The sequence below is a fragment of the Triturus cristatus genome, chromosome 8 (genome assembly GCF_964204655.1).
Source record: "Triturus cristatus chromosome 8, aTriCri1.1, whole genome shotgun sequence".
NCBI lineage: Eukaryota > Metazoa > Chordata > Amphibia > Caudata > Salamandridae > Triturus > Triturus cristatus.
Window position 1 is genome coordinate 762,691,962 of NC_140591.1, and position 22,400 is coordinate 762,714,361.

The 22,400-nt window shown below is 43.0% G+C and overlaps 1 protein-coding gene across 1 annotated transcript in view; it reads left to right on the top strand.

Moving 5' to 3' along the window:
• The window catches only part of FANCB (FA complementation group B), a 367,346-nt gene that overhangs the window by 50,781 nt on the left and 294,165 nt on the right, over window positions 1-22,400 (top strand). The window contains exon 2 of the mRNA XM_085622200.1: window positions 8,287-9,320. Within this exon, the coding sequence (XP_085478326.1) occupies window positions 8,385-9,320 (936 nt within the window). The 5' untranslated portion in view covers window positions 8,287-8,384. The remainder of the gene's footprint in view (window positions 1-8,286; window positions 9,321-22,400) is intronic.

Here is a 22,400-nt window from a genome sequence, read left to right on the forward strand (position 1 = left end):
AAATGCCCCCATAACATTTTCTGACATTCCGTTTTCAGTCATCTTTTACAGTCTCCTCCTCACTCTGCCCTTTTTGACTTTAAATCATTTGCTTAATCATCCTCAAACTATGGAATGTTCTCACTCTGTCCAATCTACTTCTCCATCAAATATAAATGAAAATTGACAAAAAGACTGTTATGGCTACAATCCTGCTGGAAAGATAACACTTTGGATTGATCTACTATAACAATTAGTGTCCATGGTGAGGTAGAATAAAATCCATGTGCTTTAATCCTAGCACGACAAATTGAGACACCAAAAGGATTAAAGGCAACACCATAATTCTGATCCATCGCACCAAAACCCAGATGATCAAGTATGTGCCAAATTATTATTTTTGTTTCAAATCTCTTAATTTTTTTTTTCCATAGTTCAGTAGAGTATAGTGTATTAGACAAATTCAAAAGATGAAAAAAGGCAATTTTCGAGCATCGACAGACAGAGCAAATCGTTTTGCGGTGGGGCCGGACAATGGAGTTGACCTTTAGTCATGTATCGAGACTGCCTCCCTTGTGGTTGGGCTTCTTTGCCTTAATCGAATGTGGGGGTCATTAAATCTGGGGTTTTAGTGGTGCCCTCTCCTGAGAAAACTGCTTATGTGGCAGTGTGCCCTGGGGTCCTAGCACCACAATACTCCCGTCCTCCCAGTCGGCCTCCCTGATCAGTGAGCCTCAGGCGAGTTCCACAGGGGGCCTCTGATAATCCGGTTTCACCTAGTGGGCTGGAGTCGAACCCACCCATAAGGGTGGGCAGTTTATTGATCATGTCTTCCCATCGTTCTAAGTCCTTTCCGCATTGTCATCCGTTCTCACTATGCGTAGTCTCTTTTCCTCTGCTGTTGCCTTTTCCTGCATATCCAAGCGCCATTTACATGTCTGCAAGGGCATGAGGCAGCCCAATGTATCGCGATTGCGTCTCTGTGCCAGAAGGAGTCCCAGAGCTCTGAAGCGAGTGCAAATTCTTGTGTTAGCGTTGGGGGGGTAGTATCAGTCCAAGCAGACAAGGTTTGGTTGTTCAGGTTTTGTCCTTCATATCTCCCCAAGTGTCTCCACCACCACTGGCCAGGAATCGTCCAAGGCAGGACCACTTCAAGTCATGCGTAGACAAGTCACTGGGGTGGCATTACATCTCAGCATCCACATGTCATGTGGGAAATAGCCTGTGGAGTTTCTGGGGCGTGAGGCACGTTCAGTGAAGGAAGTCAAATTGTGTCAATTTAAATCTGACATTGCTTGCCAACTACTTCACTTGTGCACAGGTTCTGCTCTATTCCCTGTCTATCAATGGATCCTCTAGGTCCATAACCCATCGGTGTCATGCCCCTATCGGGTCGATGCAGTGATCTCCTTCTAGAGCTACGTAGATGCTAGAGATCATCCCCCGCTGGACCCGATGTCGAGCATTATCTGCTGTGTCTTAGATTCTGCATGTTCCGTTGTAAATTCAGGCCAGAGCTTCCGTACCGTTCGGGATATATTTGCGTTCTGCAGAAGTTTGCCCCGGCTGATGTTAAATTGCCCCCCTGCATCCTTAAAGGAGATGAAGACTCCCCTCCCTCCCACCCAGTATAGGTCTCCCAGCAGCTGCCATCCCCTCTCTATTCATTCCCTCACATACAACACGGTGTGCATCTGCTGCAGCGGAACGAGAAACCATGCTGGCAACAGTTGAGTATATGGCGGGTAACGTACAACTATGTTTATCACGAGTTCCCATGTCTCCGTCACTTGCAGCACAATGTACAGGCTGTCCCTTGTGACCCGTGAGCCCTGTGTCAGGAATTTCAGTAGTTCTGTCTCTTCGAGCATTCCATTCAACAACCTTTTGTCCCAGTTCTTACCCTCATCACACAATAGAGCAGCGTATTGAATACCGCCTGTTATATTGTATAATAGTAAATCAGATACTCCCAGTTCCCCTTTGTCTAAGTCTAACTTCAGGACGTCCAGATTAATCCTGCTTCTTTTTCCAGCCCATACCAGCGATGTCAGGTGGCTGTTTTACTACGAAAAGGTAGTGCAGGGTATAGCGCACAAGCTCTTTTGTAGGGTGTAAAGGCACCTTAATAGGAGCACCATTTTGCTCGGTGCCAGCCTGCCAATGATCGCCACAGGGTATGAGCGCTTGAGGCCATGCCGCGCCTTACCCATAATATATTCATAATGCTGTTTCGTGGTGTGGGTCACCTGGAGACCCAAGCAACCTAACACGTCCACTTCCCAGGACATACCAACATCTGGCAACTCCTTTAGGCTCCTGCCCAACAGATCCACCAGCGCATAAACAACTGTTTTTCATTTGTTCACCCGAAGGCTAGATGCAGCCCCAAATGTGTCCATAACCTGCAATAGTATGGGCACCAAAGTATCCAGCTCTCTTAGGTACACATGGGTGTCATTTGCAGATATCAAGACAACATGGGTGCAAATAGCAGCGGGTACAGCGGGCAGCCTTGTCTGGTGCCCCATGCTATTTCAATTGTTTCAGACACAATATTCCCAGTAAACTCTTGATCCAACAACACCTTGTAGAGGATCTTTACCCATTGTATGAACCGGAGCACAAATCTCATCCTACAAAGGATCTTCCAGAGGTAGTTCCAGTTCAGGGAGTCAAACCCTCCTTCTATAGCAAGGGCGAAAGCCCGGAGACGCAGACCAAGTAGGTGCGAGAGTGGGGCAGGACCCTTGATGTAAGTCTGACTACAGGGCTACCCCCCGCAGTGCTGCGATCTTTCGTGATGATTGTTCTCCTCCAAATTGGGATGGAGTAAAACACTTTGGAACAGGAGAAGAGATAAGGTATCTGCCCTCCCCCCTTTTTTTCGCATAGAAGCAGCTATCTGCCCCTTGCAAACATAAATGTAGGACAATTCCTGTGATGATTTAACCAGGGCGGCCATTATTTTTGCCCTGATGAAAGTCCAGGACCCGATTGGGCCACACTTTTTACGGACTGAAACATATTGGCACCAGGGTCATAGGACCATTACCTCCTAACGACCCACATTTACTTTTTTTATTCTAATATCCCCAACGGTTCCGCTAGTAAAGGGATACTTGGATCCACAGGAAGAGTTTTAATCTTTAAACCCCTGTCCATATTCTTTTATGTGCTCCATGAAATATGGTCGAGCCCACCCTGACCTCTAGGAGTCAGGGTGAACCCGAAGAGGAAGCATGACACTACTAGAGTGTGTGAGGGTTATATAACAAAAAGGATTTGCTTCCTTTCCCAATACTAAGTGGCTGATACCCAGTGGGTTTCTCCCCCTTTTTTTCCTAACTGTTTTGTTTGATTTATGTGGGGTACTGACAGTGACACTGAGTTTGTTTTGGGAGGACGTATCCCCACCAGGAACCCCTCTCTGCCCTTCTGGTTGTAGAGAAGTTTCTTCTCTTAGTAGCTATAGTTCATAAGTAAACATCAGTGCCCCCTCCATCTGTTCTCCCCTGATCATATGCATTACTTGGCACAATCGTCAGAGATTCATATGCGTGCCCCTGCCTGGGATAAACCCACATTAGTCTTTGTGCATCGAATGCGTAACCACATTATGTAGACTGGTGGCCAGGGCTTTGAAAGGGTTTACGTGTCAACATTTATCATTGACAAAGGCCGGTAGGAACCCAGATCCATAGGATCCTCACCCAGTCTTGGGATCATTACAATCGGTGCTTCCCATATGGACCATGTTAATAACATGTGCAATTTGCTTCTTGGATCATCTCCAGGAGTCTGCTGACCAGTTGTGCCGGGTATTGTGGATACCATTCTATGCGTAGGCCGTCGGACCCCGTTTTTTTTTTATCTAGGCATATTCTATACGGCCTCCACTAGTTCCTCTTACCGGAAGTCCGCTTCTTGCTGCACAAAGTGTTCACCAGTTAGTCTGGGCATCTCCACTTGTTTCAAAAACTACTCTATCCTGGTAGGGGTGGCATGCATGGGTTTCTGGTATATGTCCGCCAAGTGTTTGTGTAGTAGTGTGTTAATGCTCGGTTGTGTGCATGAAGCTCTGCCATCAAGTTTATTAAGGCACAATATCATGGTGTGGAGATGCTCTCTCTTTAGTAGCCAGGCTAGCAATCTTCCAGGCTTGTCTCCCACTTCTGTATCCCAACTGTTTCTTTCCAAACATGTAGCTATGCATTCAAGCCCTTCACCGTCTAACTTTCCCCTAAACAGATGTTTTGTTTTTTGAGTCCTTCCTAAGCTATTGTATTCCTTAGTTGGGGCTCGCTGCTCGAACCCGTCCCTGCAGCTGGAAAGCAAGCAGCAGCAAAGTTTAGAGCCACTACAGAAACCACTTAAAAAAACTCCCAACCCCTGAATGTCTGAAACATGCAGTGTGTTTCGGAAACTTTTAACTGTATAGAAAGTAGGAAATAGAAATCTACCAGCCAGTCTACCCAGAAGAGGGGCTGTTGTACAGAAGATTAGATGAGTTTGAAAATTAGTTCAACTAGCTGGGGCTTGGCAGATGCAAATGGAGAAGGGGCTCCCGCCCACTGTCCATGCTCTCTGTTGTGTCCGCACAACTTTTCATGTGGTAGGTAGGATCTGCAGAATTCCCAGCTCCGCTGGCCCCTCCACCGCAGGGGCTCCGTGTGTTTCCAGCCACCAGATAGCCAGTCGGCCCAACAGCAGGCCCAAAGGTTCTGTGGCGCCACAGCTCAAAACTGTTCAAGGAGAGTCTCTGTTAGACTCATTCAGGGGTCTCGTCCCAAGTTGGGGTGGTCATGCAGTAGATTATTCGAAATGAAAGAATTCCGCACTAGACAACATGGCCCCAGTAAAAGAAAGAAGCATCAAAATCAAAAAGCCATCTTAACCCTGGTACCATGAGACTCTTAGAGTCTCCAGACAGGGTTGTCGATAGACAAGAATGCAAATGGTGCAAGATTACGATCCACTGGAAAAAGTAAAATATAAACAATGCCTTCCTGATCATAAAAAGCTTGATCTGGCCCCAAAATCTGCTTATTTTTCGGAGCAAATAATGTTAGCTGGGGATTGCTATGGACCTCTTTTCCTTACTAAAACAAAACTGACTGTACCTACTACCAACAACCCAACAGCGAATAGTCAAATTTCTGAGACTCCTTCGCTAGCTTCTTCCAAGATAAGGTTGTGACTATCTATAATAAATTTACCAATAATAGCGAGATCAGCCCGGATAATAGGCAGTCTTCTAATGTACATTCTGGGAACACAGGATTTAGGGTTTTTGAGGCTCCCACAGTAGAGCAGCTTGTTAGAATTGTCCCCAAAATGGAATCTGGTTCTTCTCTGGATCCTTAGCCTCCCAAAATAGTACACGCAGTTCCGGAGACAGTTGCAAAGTTTCTCACTTGAATTTTCTCTGCCATGTTCGAGGTCGTAGTTTGTCCTTCCTAGTGGAAGTCAGCCACGGTTCTCCCCATATTAAAAAAATCTAACCTAAACAGGATGGACTTGAATAACTAGCCTGATTTCTAAGCTTCCCTATTCGGCGAAGTTAGTGGAAAGAGTGATGAACGAGCAAATGGAATAATTCTTTTACTCCAGTCTTCTGGATGACCCGCAGTTTGGTTTTAGACAAGGCCCCAGCAGTGAATCGTTGTTGGTGGTAGCCACGGAGGAAATCAGGACAACACTAGATAATGGAAGAAATGCCACTCTGTTGCTGATAGACTTATCATATGCTTTTGATACGGTCAACCACGGGTTGCTGGTTGACCGTATGTGCAACCTTGGGATCGAAGGCCCTACCCTCGCGCTACTGCAGTCCTTCCTTTCTGGTAGAAAATGTGCAGTAACGGTAGGAGAGTTGACTCCAAAATCTTATTCCCTCTCCTGTGGAGTGCTGCAAGGCTCATAGTTGTGTCCGACCATGTTTAACTTGTATGTGGCCGCCTTAGCTACACTCATAAATTAATTTGGCCTGTCATTAGCAACGTATGCTGATGACACAAAAACACAATTTCTTTTGTGGAAAGTCAGCACTTTGTCTACTACCACACTCTGTGCTACTTGGTAAGGTGCATCTATTCAGCGGTATTGCATGGACTATATCAGCATGAGTTCTGTTAAAGTGTTTCCCAATCCTCTATTGTTTAGCTTGAAAATAAATAAAACAATAACATTAAGAAGAAAAGGTTTGCATTTAGTTATACATCCCTGTGTTAAGCCACGGGAATTTGGAACCCTGCATTAGATTGCTTTTCACAGGAAACCTAAACAGAAGAGTGTTATAGGAAGCATACATACATACTTACTGCGGGAGACACATAAACAGTTTTAGGTTCACAGTTGCAGTGTAATGCTAGAAATCAGCCATCTTCAGGCCTGAAACGTATACTTTACAGAGGACAGATGTGAGCGGCTGGTGTGTTACATGCGGTGCAGAACATCGACTAGCAAGGCCTGATTCAGGAATGGAGTTAATTCAATGATATGTTACTATGACACCAGTGGCGTAGCTAGACCTTTCCTTTGGCTGCCCGTGGCGGTCCCTGCGTTTGCTGCCCGTGGCGGCCTCATGTAAAAGCAGGGGGTGCTGGCAAATTCTGCGTTTTCCGCCTTCAGACGCCCCCCCCCGATCCCCTGGCTGAATGGAACACTAAGTATGCATGCAATATGCAATATATGGTATTTATACAGAGCAAACCTATCTGAAATGCAGAAGAGATCGGTGGTGAAGGGGTTGTGCTGGGAGGATGGCAATCCCAGGACCTTTGGTTAAACTATTTGAGGTTCCTAATAGATAAAGGGTCCAGGTTCTGTGAGAACGTTTGTTGTCAATGTAGGCTTTTCCCGAAACAGCAAAATCAATTTCAAAGGCTGTAGAATATGACAGCAAGGTTTTTACTTGGCATGAAATGCTGGGACAATTTTTCTGATGCTTTACCAGTGCCAGTCTGTGAGACGAAAACCCTTATTACAAGATGGCTGGAGCAGTATCCCTCCGGGGAGGGCTGGGGTACCTTTGCGGGCAAATACTGGCTTTCTGGTAACTCTGGACCTGAATTTACCAGGCATGCACATACTTGTTCTGGTAATCCTGGGCTCGAAGACACTGGATCAGAACTTGAGAGAGGAGCTGCTGGGCCTGCGGGTAACTGCTGAACATGGTCCCCACCTTCCTGCTGCACCGGAGGAGCAGCATATGCTCTGTCCAGCTCCCACTCTACTTCTGGAATTCATCTCACCACACTACCCACTCAAGGTATCAGTACAAAGCCCCTTAGCCATTAAAGACCTGCTCCAAGCAGCTGATAAATGGATGTGGATTTAGGCCTGTTATTTCCTCCAAAATAGGAAAACACACGCAATTGGATTCCATATTCCTGGGTTTACGTGTTCTTCCTTATTTTGGTGGAAAGAAATCATAGGATCCATATTTTGGCATGGGCATACTGGCCAGAATTAGTGATATCAATCCCCTTCATCAAAATTGAGGAACCTCGTATTAATGACCTAAGAATTTAGTTGAAAGCTTCCTGTACAGTACACCCTTTGGAATAAGGGCTAGTGATTTATATGTAACAAAATCTTGTACCCACAAGTAAGAGGCTTGTGGAGAGTGATGGCTCTCCAATTCAAAGGAGCAGTGTTTTGAGGAAGATCATTGTTGGTGCAGGAAGCTGAAGTCCGGAATTCTCAACTTGAAATAACATAAGTCTGATGATTACCTCCACTGTAGGGTGACAAAATATTCCTTATTCCAAAGTAGCATGGAACTCACTCTAGCAAGAATCCTGCCACCTTCCCTCTTGTAGTTCATGATTTTGCTCAGCTCCAAATGGACCTCATTTAGTCGTTCACAGATCACAATATTGCGTGTGATATATCCGATGACAAAAATATCTCATCAACTGCATCGACTACCAAAACATTCTGAAGGTACATATGTGCTGTGAAGGATAGTAAATATTTATTTACCTTCAAAAATCTAATGGTGTGCAATAAGCGGATGCAATATCTTTTCAGGTCCATTTTGTTGACCTCCATATAATGGTATACAATCTTCACTGGTTGCACATGTACTAGTATAACATGACATAATATTAACATCACTATATGTATGTAAGCAAATACTCAGCAAGCAGACATTCACCTGAGACTGACGTTTCTGCTGTTGGAGTGAATAAATCCCTCTGTAGGTAGGAGGAATGACTAAACAAAAACATTCTCAAAATGTAACATTGTTTGCTCTAATTGTATCCTGTTATTTATTTCTGAATATCTTTTCCTTTTAAGGTTTGCTATGATCTTACTCAAGACAATATGTGGTGCCGAGTTCGAATGGCAAAGATTTGATGGATTCTGGTTGAGTGCATGTGGAGACCACAATCAACATGTTTGCTGATGGAGAGCAAGACCACCTCCTGTCCTACAATGGGGAGATCCTTGTATTCCAGCTCTCCAGATCCAAGGCTGCAGAGAGCGGTGCTTATAAGACAACGTCCACACTACAGCTTCAGAGAATGGCATTTGATCCTGGCACGGGCCAGTTTTCACAGAAAGGCTCCGGCCGATATGGCTTTAAAGGAGGGAAAGTGCAAATTATCTGTTGCAGCGGTGCAGTGGATTCAAGGACTGGGTTGGTTCTCCCCTGTGTTTTAATACACAAAAAGCACAAGAAAAGCGGTGGTACTAAATATTTGTTGTTGCTTCTTCACACTCCTGATGACTTTGAATGCTGCTTAAAATTTCAGTTGGACTACGAAATTGCAGAAAACGTACAGCTGTGTGACGGACCAACAGTGTTGTGGAGGCGACAGAGTAGTCTATGTTACATATCTTCCCAAACTAAAACAGTGTTGAGTGCTCTAGTCGAGTTCCCCTCTGTTAAATGGGCAGGGGAGTCTGCAGAGGAGGACCTTGTTGTAGTAGGAGTGAAAAGTGCCCATTTGCCTGTTGATGGGGATGGGCCGAGCCTCTCGGTGTCTGATGGAGTCATTTGGGGAAGCGAGTTCATTGGCTACGCTTTGGAGAAGCAGGAATTGGTGACTACTACCGGTCTTCTGCCCCACGCATACAGTTGTGTGTTAGCTTGCATGCATGTCTTTGTGGCTGAAGACAATGATGGACGACCGAGGACAAACGTGGTGGCTGCAACTAGCAAGAAGCAGTTACTTTGGTTCCAGGATGGGGTCCCTATGGACACCTGCCAGCTTCCATTTGAAGGTCCCTCTCGAATTCAACATGTATCAACTGGCAACGGCGACATGGTCTTTGTTGTGTTTTTTAATCCCTCTGAGGCCTGTGCTGTGTGGAAGGACAGCTTTCAGGTAATGTTTCATGACTAATTGCGTCAATATTCTTTTTTTTTTTTTTTTAAAGACTGTTTAGTATTAGGACTGTCACCACTTTATTTACATTCTGAGCTTGCAATTAAATACTTGACTATCAAATAGCTTTCTAGCTGTGTCTATATTATTGCTGCACTCTCCCTCCCTTGATAGATTCAGCTCTGTTAGATAGATCTAGTTCTCTTTTGCGGACTTGTGTGTATAGGCATTTTTTTTAAATAGAATTCTGTGCATTCCAATCCCAGATAGAATATTGTAAATGTTCACTGCAAAGTAGAACTTAGCGATTTTGTTCTTTGTAGAAAATTACCATACACTCCGTTCTAATTAAAAAAAAAAAAATACTGAAATGGTTTATTCCAATGTTTTAAATATGTAATAAAGAATACTGATGCTCACCAAACTGTTCTGGGACAGGGATAACGGACAGGTCTGATAAATGGTGGATCTAAGAGGTGAGACGTAATAGAATTTAGAGACTTTCTACTTCTGGCTGCTCATTTCTTTGGCCCTTGCAAGTGTAGCTCTATGTTTGGTTTTGCATAAGCATGAAGCTCAATTTAATATTTTCTTTGACCACCCCCTTATCAGCACAGAAACTGCCTTTCCTAAAAACAGATACAGAAAAAAGCAGCTGAACGGAATTACACCAAAATTGGGAGAAAGCTAGAACTTTACTTGAAAAGCGTGCTTTGGGGCACAGGTTGGGCATGAATGGATTAAAAAGTTAGGGATGTATGGACGGTGGGTCCCGTGGTTGCCCCACAAAACCAAAAAAATGAGGTCCTTCTGATTGGCCAAAGGAGCTTTTTTTCTGTCAGCCATTAAGTACGACTCGATCTGGTTAGCTGGCTGCAACTGTGTAGAACCTGTAGTGGCCGCCATTAGAGAACGTGTCCGGGAGAACTTTGTGAAAAAGGGCATAAGGGGGCAGGCTTGGAAACCCCAGCTCCCAGGTATGTGTGGGGACGAGGGGCCCAGAGGGACTTTCGAAAGATTTAAAAAAAAAAAAATCAGGCTCTGGGTACAACGGTACTCCAGATGGACCAAGCAGGCCCTCCCTTGAGGTACTGTGGTACTCCTGCAGAAGCTCCTAAAGAAGCTTCCATCCCATGATACCCTGGTACCATGGGGAGGAACCTTGCATGTCAGGTTCTGCAGTACCAGAATTTTTTTTTCCTCAGAAGAGAGGAGAAAATGAGAGTTGGGTGCCTTCCGGGTTTAAAGGAGACCCTACGGACAACCCCCTCTCCCTTGCACATGGCCAAAGGCCATGTACAGCGGGCAGGGCTGGCTGGCCGCAGCAGGGTTGGGCACAGTGCCTGGCCTTGTGGTCAGTCTTCTGCTTAGCTCGTCCAAAGACCATGCACTGCAGGAGCAGTAGTTGTAGGTTGCCTGGGGGGGGGAGGGGGTTGGGTATATGCTCAAGTTTGAACATTACCATAAAACACCATCAATTCTCTGGGGAAAAAACAAGAAGTTAAAGTGATGCTAAAGTTATAGTTAGGTGCTTAAATTGATAAACTCTAACATTTAAAAGCCCCAAAAACCTGAAATTCACAAGTTTACTGAGCTAACTATAACCTGTGCTCCCGCAGTGAACTGCTCATGACCTTACATGTTACATCACTCATGACGTTAAATGGCATCATTGACGACATCTTAACTGAAATTATAGATTACATCACTTATGACATCATCCAATAATTGTGAGAGTGTACTATAGGGTTTGTGGACTTGAAGTAAAATAAAAATGTTTAGTGATATTTATTCGCTACATCCTTAAAGTGTCAATGGTGTCAACAAACTACACCTGTGTACTGTTTTCTATTACCAATCAAGAGATCATGAGCATAACTTTAATCCTTGTATTTTTCAGTTACAATGAAATATATCTATCTATCTAGATTTAGTCACTGAAAAAGGCAAAGGTTAAAAGGAAGCTCTAGTTTGGTGAAATTGTTGGTTAAAATATACCATTTTAAATAAACAAAACCACAGAAATTCACCGGTCAAGCAACTATTCCTAGTGCCCTAAAATAACTGTAACTCACGCCCCTGCCATGCACAATGTTGTTATCAATGCCATTTCAGATGTTGTTGCAGTAATGTTAACAATAATGTCATAGAACATGTCATGAGTGAGTTAATATGTGAGGTAATTAGCAGTGCATGGTGAGGGTGCCAGTTATAGTTATGTTAGGGCATAGTATAACTATAACTGGTGAATTTAAGTGCTTTTGTTAATTTAAAATGGTATGGTTTAACTGATATTTTCACCTAACAATAACGTCTCTTCAACCTTTGATTTTTTTCCTGTGAATTTCTAAGGCTTTTAATTTTTTTTATTTAATGTTATATATTATTACAATTCCTAACTATAACGTCATTTTAACCTTTGTTTTTTTTCAGGGAATTTCTATGTTTAAAAAAAATGTAAAGTGAGAAGTCTATCACTGTGGGGGACGTGAGGTTACGTGACCAACACCCCGCCACACATGGCCTTCGGCCACGCATAGTGGAGGGAAGGGAGTTGGGTACCTATCCCCCCACTGTGAACTGCAAAAGATGTTGGGCACCGGGCATGACCTGTGGCCAACCACCTCAGCACCCTACTCCTGCAATGCACAGCCTTTGGCCGTGTGCAGCGTGGGGTAACCTACCGCAGGCATGCACTGCTGACTATGTGGTGTAACAATATAAAAGGTGTCATTTTAAGTAAGGCAGACCTAGTGACTTTGCCAAAGAGTCCGAACACCAAAAGGTGTCAAAGGGGTGAGCACATCAACATATATAAAAAATACCTATTTCTATATCAAACAAATAATCAAATGTATTGAATTACAGTGTTTAATTAAAGAGATTTTCATAAAATATTTCCAATAAAGCCTCATTTGTAATAAAAAAATAAAAATCAACATGTTTTAGTCTTTTTAAAAACATTTTTCAGGCCATAAAGTGCAGCCATAAAACCAACCACAAGGGGGAAAGGCACCACAGTTGAAGAGCAGTTCCAGCTTGGAGTGCTTTAAAAAACATATGGTAATCTGTGCTGGGGGTCTTGTATTCAATGACCCAGGAGACTTCCTGTTTTTGTATGTTGCTAGGAGACTGCTGCTCTCTTTGCAGTCCCCCACAACATTAATAAAAAAAATGGTAGGTGGTACCCTCGCCTCTTCTAGGGTCACCACTCTGAACAAAAAATATAATAGAAAAAAGCCCTAGGGAATTATGGTGCACTTTTTGCACGGAACAGTGAATAGTACATGAGTGACTCCTGCTGATCACTTATTCTTTTTTCATCTTTTTTTCACCTAAAAAAATGAGTGCCTTGATCCCCACATGGGGCACCCACAACAATTCCAAATGTTTGGGGCTGCGAGGGGAACCCAAGGCATCTGCTGCCCCAGCCACATCCCCAGCCTGCACCCCTTGTGTAAATGTGTGTAAGTGAACTGTGCATATATTTCAGAATATATCAGAATTAGGAAATCACACAAAAAAATAAAAAATTGTAAGTCCGAAGTGTGGTGGAACCAAATATTTTAATACGATCACAACAAATCGATGCAGCAGGTGATAACATTTCCAAACATTATTGTTTGTGCACTATATACTTTTATCAATAAAACTGTATGCCTGTGCAAATGTAATGGTAACTTCAATTGAAAATGTGTTGTCTGTAATGACAGTGCGCTACCACACTATAGGTACTCCACACTATGCCACTCCACTCTACACCAATCCAACCTACACCACTCCACCCTACACCACTCCACACCCTGCAACACTCTAGTCCACTCTATGCCCCTCCATTCTACTCCACTCTACAACACGCCACTCCGTTCTACATGCCACTCCACGACACACACACACCCACACTACGCCCCTCCACTCTGACATTCTGCTCATCTCCACTCTATGCAACTCCCTACAATCCACTATACTCTGACACACTACTCCACTCTACTTCACTACTCCTCTGTTCTACTCCACTCTATGCCACACCACTCTATGCCACTCCACCGTATGCCACTCCACTCTCAATCACTCCACGACATGCCACTGTGCCATACGATAAACCACTCCACTCTACTTGACTTCACGGCACTCCACTAGACAACACTCTAGTCCACTGCACAACACTTCACTCAATCACTCTACGACACTCCAATCTATGCAACTTCAGTCTGTAGCACTCTACTCCACTCTGTGCCACTTCACTCTACTACAATCTTCTCCACTCTATGCTACTCTACTCTGCCAACCCCCTCTATGCCAGTCCACGACCCTTTACTCCACTCTACGCCTCTCCACTCTACAACACTCTACAACAGTCTATGCCTCTCCTTTCTATGACACTCTGCTCCACGCCACATCATTCTACTCCACTCTACGCAACTCCCTCTATGCCACTCCATGCCACACCACTTTACACCACTCTATTCCAGGACAATCTATGCCACTCCACTTTACAACACTCTACTCCACTCTATGACAATCTATGTCACTCCACTCTACGACACTCTACCCCATTTTACACTCTTTCACTTAACTCCACTCCATTCTACTCACTCCACCACACTCTAGCTCACTCCACAAGACTCTACTCCACCCAACAATGCTCCGCTCCTCTCTTTGACACACTATGCCCCTCCACAACACTCTACGCCACTCCACGACACTGCCCGACCGCTTGACACCATTGTCAGTTCAAGCACTAAAGAAAATTACTTTCATGAGGCTCCTTGCGCTACCCATTGCAGACTTCAATCCAGCTTGGGCCCGAAAGGATGAGCTAAGCTCCTGCAGGCTATGTCATTACCATCACGTGTCCTGGCTTCATCTGCTGTGTTGCTGCCCCCACCTGGCCAGTAATCCACGTAGCTTACTAACCCCCTCTGTCGATCAATTTCTCGTATTCTTTCTGCAGCGTCTGCTTGGTATGGTAACCTTCCATATTTCATTATAAGCAGCATAGATACCTGCATATAGGAAACTTTTTGACGCGGTTTTCTTGGTCCTAGCAAGAAATTCCTAAGGTCTGCGTCGTCTTTAAGTAAAGATAAATGTTGTTTCACATCCCCTAGTGTAGATGTCTGCAGCCAGTCGAGGCATAATTTTCCTACACTGTATGTTGTTACTACCCCTGGATGCTGTCTTTTGGACATAGCGTGGGTCTGGCCTACTGATTGTGAAACCCTGTGTTCTATTCAGGAATCTTTCTTGACAGTTGCTTGTGTCTATGGGCCAGAGGAACCATTTTTCCCATTCGGAATCTGTTCTGTTGTTGTGTAGTGCTACCACTGGCAGGTTTAGGTATGGACGGAGTGTTCATGTCTTTGATCTTGGCTAATCCAAGGCAAGACGTTTGTTGGACAGTGTCATTCAAAAACATTATCTGCTGTGGGATGATGCAGGCTCTAAACAAAGCTTCTATCCCCTGCACTTGCCAATCTTTTGTACCCCAGACAGATTTTGTGTCAATAGTTTGTTTCCAAAAATCGAAACCCTGTCTAGACAGTTGGTCAATAGAGGATGCAGAATAAATCTGTTTTGTAGTTAACATATTTTTCTTTCCTGTTTTGTTGACATTTTTATAATAAAACGTTTCTGGGATGGATGTATTGTATCCTGAAAAATATGGAAACTTCATGTCAAATGTTTTTGAGCTACCCCTTGGTGGTGTAGGACAATGTTCCCATTGGTTATGCAAAAATACATTTCTAGGAGTTGTAGTTTTATACAAGAAAAGATTACCATAGTGGTTGTAACAAAAAAGCTGTTCATAGTCTGTTGAACCATCTAAATATTCATGGTTAGAAAATGCAGCAGACCTTTTTAGATCAGACATCATGGTTTTAACAGTCTCAAAGTCCCAATCATCAGAATAGGTACTAGAGGTAATAAAGTCACTTAATGATATTTTGAATAAGTGTGGAATCTTCAGAAGTTCAGGACCGAATATATCATAATCCGTTTTGTCCCAAACTATACCATCTTGTATAGGAACGGCTGTGATGTTCACTGCTGACAATGGGATGATTTGTGTGGTTTCAAAAATAAGTTCACAGTACTGCTTTCTGTGCCCAAGTGAATATATCTTCCCTCTGTCAACATGTTCAGAGTTATTACCAAAGCAAGCCAAAGTAGAAAGAAGAAAATTCCAGAAATCATCCATAGTTCAATCTATGGTGAAACCAGATAAGTCATTTTCAAGTGATGAAAAGAGTCTTGTGCTTGTTCTTTCAAAGTTTTGTTTGCTGGCTTTGTTTCTGATTCGCTGGGATCCTCAGAAAACGTATCAAATTTAATGAAATAGCCAGAGGCAGTTCTGTCAATGGTTGGAATTGCTTCAGGATTCGTTGAAATCGCTGGCACCTGCTGATCATGTGTTACGTTGGTGTAGACAGGTGTATCAGGACAAACTGTTATTTGGGTTTCAAGAGGAACGAGTTCCATAGCATTGTTGCTTAGTCCTTCATTTCTTACTGTTGGAGTCTCAAAGGTGATGAGTCTTTCAGTTTGAACCTCTTGGATAGTAGCTAGAGGAGTGTGTCTGCTACTTGGTCGGAGTCCACTTGGCCTACTATTCAGTATTGGCCACATGATGTGGTTTAATGCGGTCAATAGACACAAATCTTTTCTCCTTTTAACCGGCAAGGGGCGGCAGAAGTACTGTTCTTGATCTGTGGATTGCTAGGACAGGTAATGGTTGCCTGTAAGAAGGCCCAAATTCCTTTTTATCCGCGATCTTTTCTCTGACTAGATCCCCAAGCTTTGGGACCCAGACAGACCTTTTTCCCCAACGGTGGTTGGCTTCAGGAAGACGTTGCTTTGTTTCGTTCTTAATTCATTTCAGTCCTGTAAAACAGCCAAACGATCTTTGATATCAAAAGGTTTATTTTCCACCACTGTGCCTGCACATTCTAGAACCAGGACCCACATTCTTCTCCCAAAAAGTACCTCATATGGAGTGATTCCCCCTAGAGAACTTCTAGCAAATTGTTTAAAGAGCATGGACCCCATAAAGATGTTTGACCCACACGTCACCCGTACCTAATATTCTAGCTGTTGCAGAGCGCTTTATGTCCCGTTTTGTTCTTTCCACAACCGAATTTCCCTCAGGATGGAATGGAGAAGAGTACCGCAATGCAACGCCCAAACTGTCCATGGCTTCTTTGTAAGCTCGAGAGCTAAACGCAGGGCCCTGGTCAGAGTATAGTGTGGCAACTGTGTATGTGCCGATAAAGACTCGCAAATCTTTTATAACAGTTCGAGCGTCAGCCGAGCGCTGAGGCCACATCCATAGGAACCTTGACTTAGTGTTTTTGGGATCGCATTTTTCCAAATGGACGCCTGCACGTAGATAGTCTAATGCTGCCTAACAATGGTGTCTGTACTGGGCAGGCTACTTTGTAGTCTGGTGTCTGGTGGCGTTCTGCACTGCGATCTCTATTGCAGTTTATGCAGTTGTTGATGAAGATGTGAATCATTGTATTCATTCCAGGCTACCAGTACATCTCTTTTAATGCTAGTATTGTTTTAGAGATCCCCTGATGTGGCAGACACTCTCCCAGATGTGCTTCATAAATCAAAGCTGCTCTGTGTTCCATGTTTGGAATTACCCTATCCCCCACTCCAGGGATTCGAGCAAACGGAACATTGTTCGCATCAATTATGTATGAGTATTTGAGTGGAAACATTTTAGGTAACGCTGCGCCGCTGCCTTTGCTTGAAGCATTGACAGCCAGTAATATCTCACTGTCTATTTTAGTTTTTGAACGAGTGATCGCAGCTACGGAAGCCGTTTGCACAGCCCCCTTCGCGGCTTCATCAGCCAATGAATTCCCTGCAATGTGAACACCATCACGTTGATGACTCAGTGTGTGTATCACATGAGTGTTTTGTAGTCCGTCTCTCAACTGAACTACTTGTTCCCAAAGTGTCTTATGCTTAATTGTGCCACCTTTTGCATCTTTGAAACCATTTTGAAGCCAATTCTTTAAATATTCATTATATGATTGTACATAGTAAAACGAATCGCACACTATCAGTGTGGGGAATTCACGATCCGTATTTTCAAGTGCCAATTTGAATGCTTGTAGTTCATCTCGCTGAGCTGTACAGTCTCCTAGAGACTGTGTTTTAGTGACCATCGGTCGGAATTTACCATCGCGCATACGACCTTTAACGATCGTGCATGCTGCACTGTAAGCTTGCTTACTCCCGGTAATGGGTTGTGCTGATCAGTCAGTATAAATTATAAATTCGTATGGGTCAAGAGGTAGAATCTCAATAGGCAGAGTACATTCATGTTCATATTGCAGGAATGCTTGAGTTTTCAAATAAGGATCAAAAACATATTCAGCATCTGTTGCAGCAAGAGAATTAACCCACTGTATCCATCTTGGATGTAAAGCTTTTGCATTTGGAATGCTCGCTTTTGTTACCGCCTCTAAGGCTGGTATAGGAGTCATGACAATAATGCGTATCCCCTGAGCTAGAGCTCTTTCTTTTGCTACAGCGGTTTGAACTGCTGTCAGAATTTTTTCTTTTGAAGTGAAGCGCATTTCCGCTTGTGTGTACAAATGGGATTTGTATGCAATCGGTACTTTTTCACCTTCATTAAACGTTAAGTAGGTGAATCCGCATTGGCCCGGTATTATTCGGATCACTAAGTTACGTATATTCACGCGTGTTTGTAAGTGGTTTTTTGCTAATATGTCAGCTTGTATTGAACGCAGGATATTTGTGTGTTCCTGTGTCCAATCTTTTTGTTTGAAATCTTGTTTGATTAATTCGTAGAGAGGTTTAACCCTTTCTGCGTAATTTAGAATGTAAGTTCTTCCAAAATTCAGGCAACCTAGAATCGGCTGGATGTTTTTCAGCGTTTTTGAAGGTTGGAGCAGCGCACATTTCTTTAAAAAGTTTGCTGCCAGTCTTTTGCCTTCACGTGAAAGTTCATATCCTAGAAAAAGGACATTGAGATGGGCAATTCTTGATTTTTAGGTCTCGCCTAGCGACGCAGCGCATGCGCTGCACGCCTTGGCGAGACCTATTGTTGTCAGCTTGGTGGGCGAAGGGGGACAGGACATGTGCACGCTTTAAAGACAGGACATGTGCATGCGTACTTCTGTGTAACTAACAGCTTAGCTGAAGACACAGCAGATGTGCGCGTACGGGTGAAACAAGATGTGCACACCTATGGCTCTGCTCCATATGCACGTGCTCTGGTTTGTTCTTAAGGACAAAACATATGCACGCGCTCTTCTTTCCTTCTTAAAGACAAAACATATGCACGCGCTCTTCTTTCGTTCTTAAAGACAAAACATATGCACGCGCTTTGCTTTGTTGCCGCATGGTATTTACTTTCGCTTTTGGATACCCCACCCTACCGCATCAATACATGCCCCCACATATTGTTTTTTTCTTTTTAAGTAGCGCATGCAGCCCAGGACATGTGCACGCGTTCACCTGGCGCCGTTTGCCCAACTAGTAGTCGCTCACTCCTTCGCTGTCATTATCCAGCTCCTCTTGCTAACCCGTGGAGACAGGTGGCACTTTGTGTGTCTTTTTTCAAGCAATTGCTTTGTTTGCGCACTTTCTTTAATCATTTATTTATAAGTGACAGGGAGTTTGCTGTTTCTTACCAGTCAACGCTGCTGGTTTTGTGGTTTTTGCTCCATAATGAGAGAGAGGCCGTCTACATATAGAATGCTGGCGCAATTTAAAGGAATTTCAGGTGCAGATTTAAGGGTCAATATAGCAACTTAAAAGCTTTTGCACATTTGACTCTGCCGTGATTCACAGACTCTAAACTATAGACAAAAGCTCTTTCTACAATAAGTGTCTTCAAATTTTAAGTCAATACCTCCACTGACCACTCAGAAAATTTTATTGCGACACCCATTATAATATTTCCTAACAATTGTTTAAAAAAGAAAAACTATAATCCGAAAGCAAGTTCAAACGTTGTGGTAGTGTTTTAGGGCAATTATTCTTAGACATATACTTCAAAACTGCTCTGAGCTACTCCTTTTCAATGTAATACTTTAAATGAATCAGTAGAAAACATTGCAAGCAAGCAATATCTTCTAAGTAATAAAAAAGTAACGGAGGGAGGTGGCTGCAGGGAAAGAGCGTCTTGAAAGAAAGTCAAACAATCTCTTTACGTTTTCATGCAATAAATGCAATATTGCAACCTCAAAGGGTCGTTGCGGATATAGCACCATTGGCTACTGTCAACCTTTATTTGTTTTCACATAAACATATTTACTATTTCAGCCACTTCATTTATCTTCAGATTTCCCTTAAAAAATATTCTAGCAAGGAAGTTACCAATTTGATGTTGATTTTCAGAGACATTTGTGAGGTTCATGAAGGAGGCTTGTGTCTCGTTATTCCCACTGCGTTGCAGTACATGATATATTTTATTCCCATCACTCCACTCCCCCCACCCTCTGCCACCGCCCTGCATTCTGGGACCTTAGGGCTTGGATTCTTTTCTCTTCACAAATTTAAGTTGCTTCCTGGCCCCATTGATACACTTCTGAGTCTTTGCAGACATGCATAGATCGAAGAAGCAGGCATTGTGGGAAGAACTGAGCAGTATTGCCATGGTTGCTTTCTCAAAGAGACATTGCAAATCTAAGAACAGTCAAACATTGCATCAAGTCAGGGTTAAGAACTTCTTCTGTGCATAAATCTTTGACAAGCCTCCCAATAAGCAAGCTCTGAGGTTTTCAATGAAGATACAGTGATAGTTTCTGAAGTAAGTTTGTTTTCTCTAATAATTCAAATGTTGGTACCTCAGTAGCAATTTGATTTTTAATATCATTCAGGAGTTTTTAAGTCTCAAATAATGGAATTGTAAGTAGAGTTCCAGTACACAGTGATAGCTTCTGAATAAAGTTTGTTTTCTATAATCATTTTAATTTTTGGTCATCAGTAGTGAATTGATTTTTCATGTTATCCTGCAAGCACGTATAAATATGCACTTTGTACTTATAGTCCTTGCTTACAAAATGCACAGATGCCAGTAAAACAGCCACAGTTACTAACAACCTTGCTTCTCGTAAGCAACTACTACTATAAGTACAAAGTGTGTGTTTATGCACTCATTGCAGGCTTTCAAAACACATAAATAAAAGGCATTGTCATTTCCAATGCCAATAACTCAAACTCTCACAAATGCGAGACCTATTGCATTGCAAATGCTTGTTTAAAATTGAATATCTAGCCCTGAGGCAAATCCCAGTATTATGGTATTTACCCTGCTCAAGTGCCTATCCAGGTCATCGTCTGTTAAGTATATGTCATCGACATATGACAATGCCTCATCATCATAAATTTGTAGTAACTCTGTTACTCTTGCTGAGAATAACCCGGGCTGTTCTTGAACCCTTGTGGGAGTCGACAAAAGTGACGCTGGATCCCCATTATTGAGAAAGCTGTCAAGTACCTACTTTCAGGTGCTATGTTCTGACAAAAGAAACCATTTGAAATATCCAATGTGGTTTTATATTTTTTACGCAGTATGTTATTCATTAATGCTGTACTGTGTGCATTTTGCACTGCAAATGTTTTAGAACAAGTGTTCAGGTGTCTGTAATCCAAAACTAGATGATATGCGTTATCTGGTTTTGCAACAGGAACAAAAGGATTTTTCATTGAGGAGGTGCATGTTTCAATCACCCCTTGATATTCAAGTTGATCTAAGATCTCCCTGACCTGGTTTTTAGCTTCTTGCTTAATAGGGTACTGCCTTTGTGCAGTTGGTTGAGTTTTTAATTGGATTTTATGGTGAGGTGAATCCTCATCCCATCCGACATGATTTTTATATAATGCAGGAGCTTGGGCTACTGCCCATTTCCTGGCATAAGTATATTTATAAGTATATAGATGCACTGGAACATGGTTAGAGACGGCTGGCATAATGATGTCTTCGCCATATGGGCACTCCCTGACAAATTGTGGTTGCCAGTCTTTTTCTGCTAGAAGTATGTCATAACCCCTTGAAAGCTTCTCCCAAAAGAGTGCTTTCGCTTTTCTTGGTATGTCTCCCTCCATCCAGAGTGTTATTTCGTATAACTTTTGTGGAGAACTAACCCTGGTGTCTACAGTTTCAACTGTTATATATTCATTCAAGTCTACTATCTCCAGAAGTTCCTTCAGGTTCTGGCGAGCTATTGTTACTTCTGCTGCACTGTCCAGCATTGTCTGATCCCATTCTCCGTTCTTGAGTTGTGTCCTCAGGATTTTCAGCATGTCGGATCTTCAGACCTGCTACCTTTTTCTTGGAGAACTGAGGTTTTGGTTTATTTTTCTGAACGTGATGATCGTCTCTGGACTTAACGCGTTCTTCTTTTTGTTCTGACCATCCTCTTTTTTTGGATGTCTGTGAAGATGTCTGAAAGGTACGAGAGGAACATGTATCAGTATCTTGATATCTGTCAGGTTTTCTTAAATTGTCCCTATTCCTGAGGTTATACCTCCTTTTGGAGGGCTCCTTTTGAGGAGACCTACCTCGGGATTGAGAATGTTTCTCCTTTGAATGTTGTTTTTGTTTTCCCACTTCTTTTTAGATTATGTAGGATTGTGTTTAATTAAGTCCTTTTCAGCATCGTCAGACAGTTGTGGTTTAAGTGGTTCCCCTCCTAAACAGTTCCTGCCCAATTCCTCCTAGGATTTTTCTATTATTCTGGGTAGTTCTTTTTGTTGTTCTGTTACATCAAATTCTCTCAATTTCTGGCGGATCGCCACTGATGCTGCCTCTCCTTTAATATTAGATAATATTATTGTTGAGACCTGGTCGAAGTTTTTCAGTAATTTCATACCTAAGTTCAGAGCAGGCTCTGCCCCGTAATTATGTTGAATTTGTTTCAGGACATCAGGTATTACCGCAATAGACGGAACACTGTGTGTTTTAGTATAGATGGCAGCAAAGACTGTGCCCCAAGTGGTGCAGTCTTCCGGATGTGGTGTGATCCCCATTGGTAAACAGATTGTTAGAATTCTGTATTTTTCATGAGGGCTTGTATTAGGAAATACTGCTTC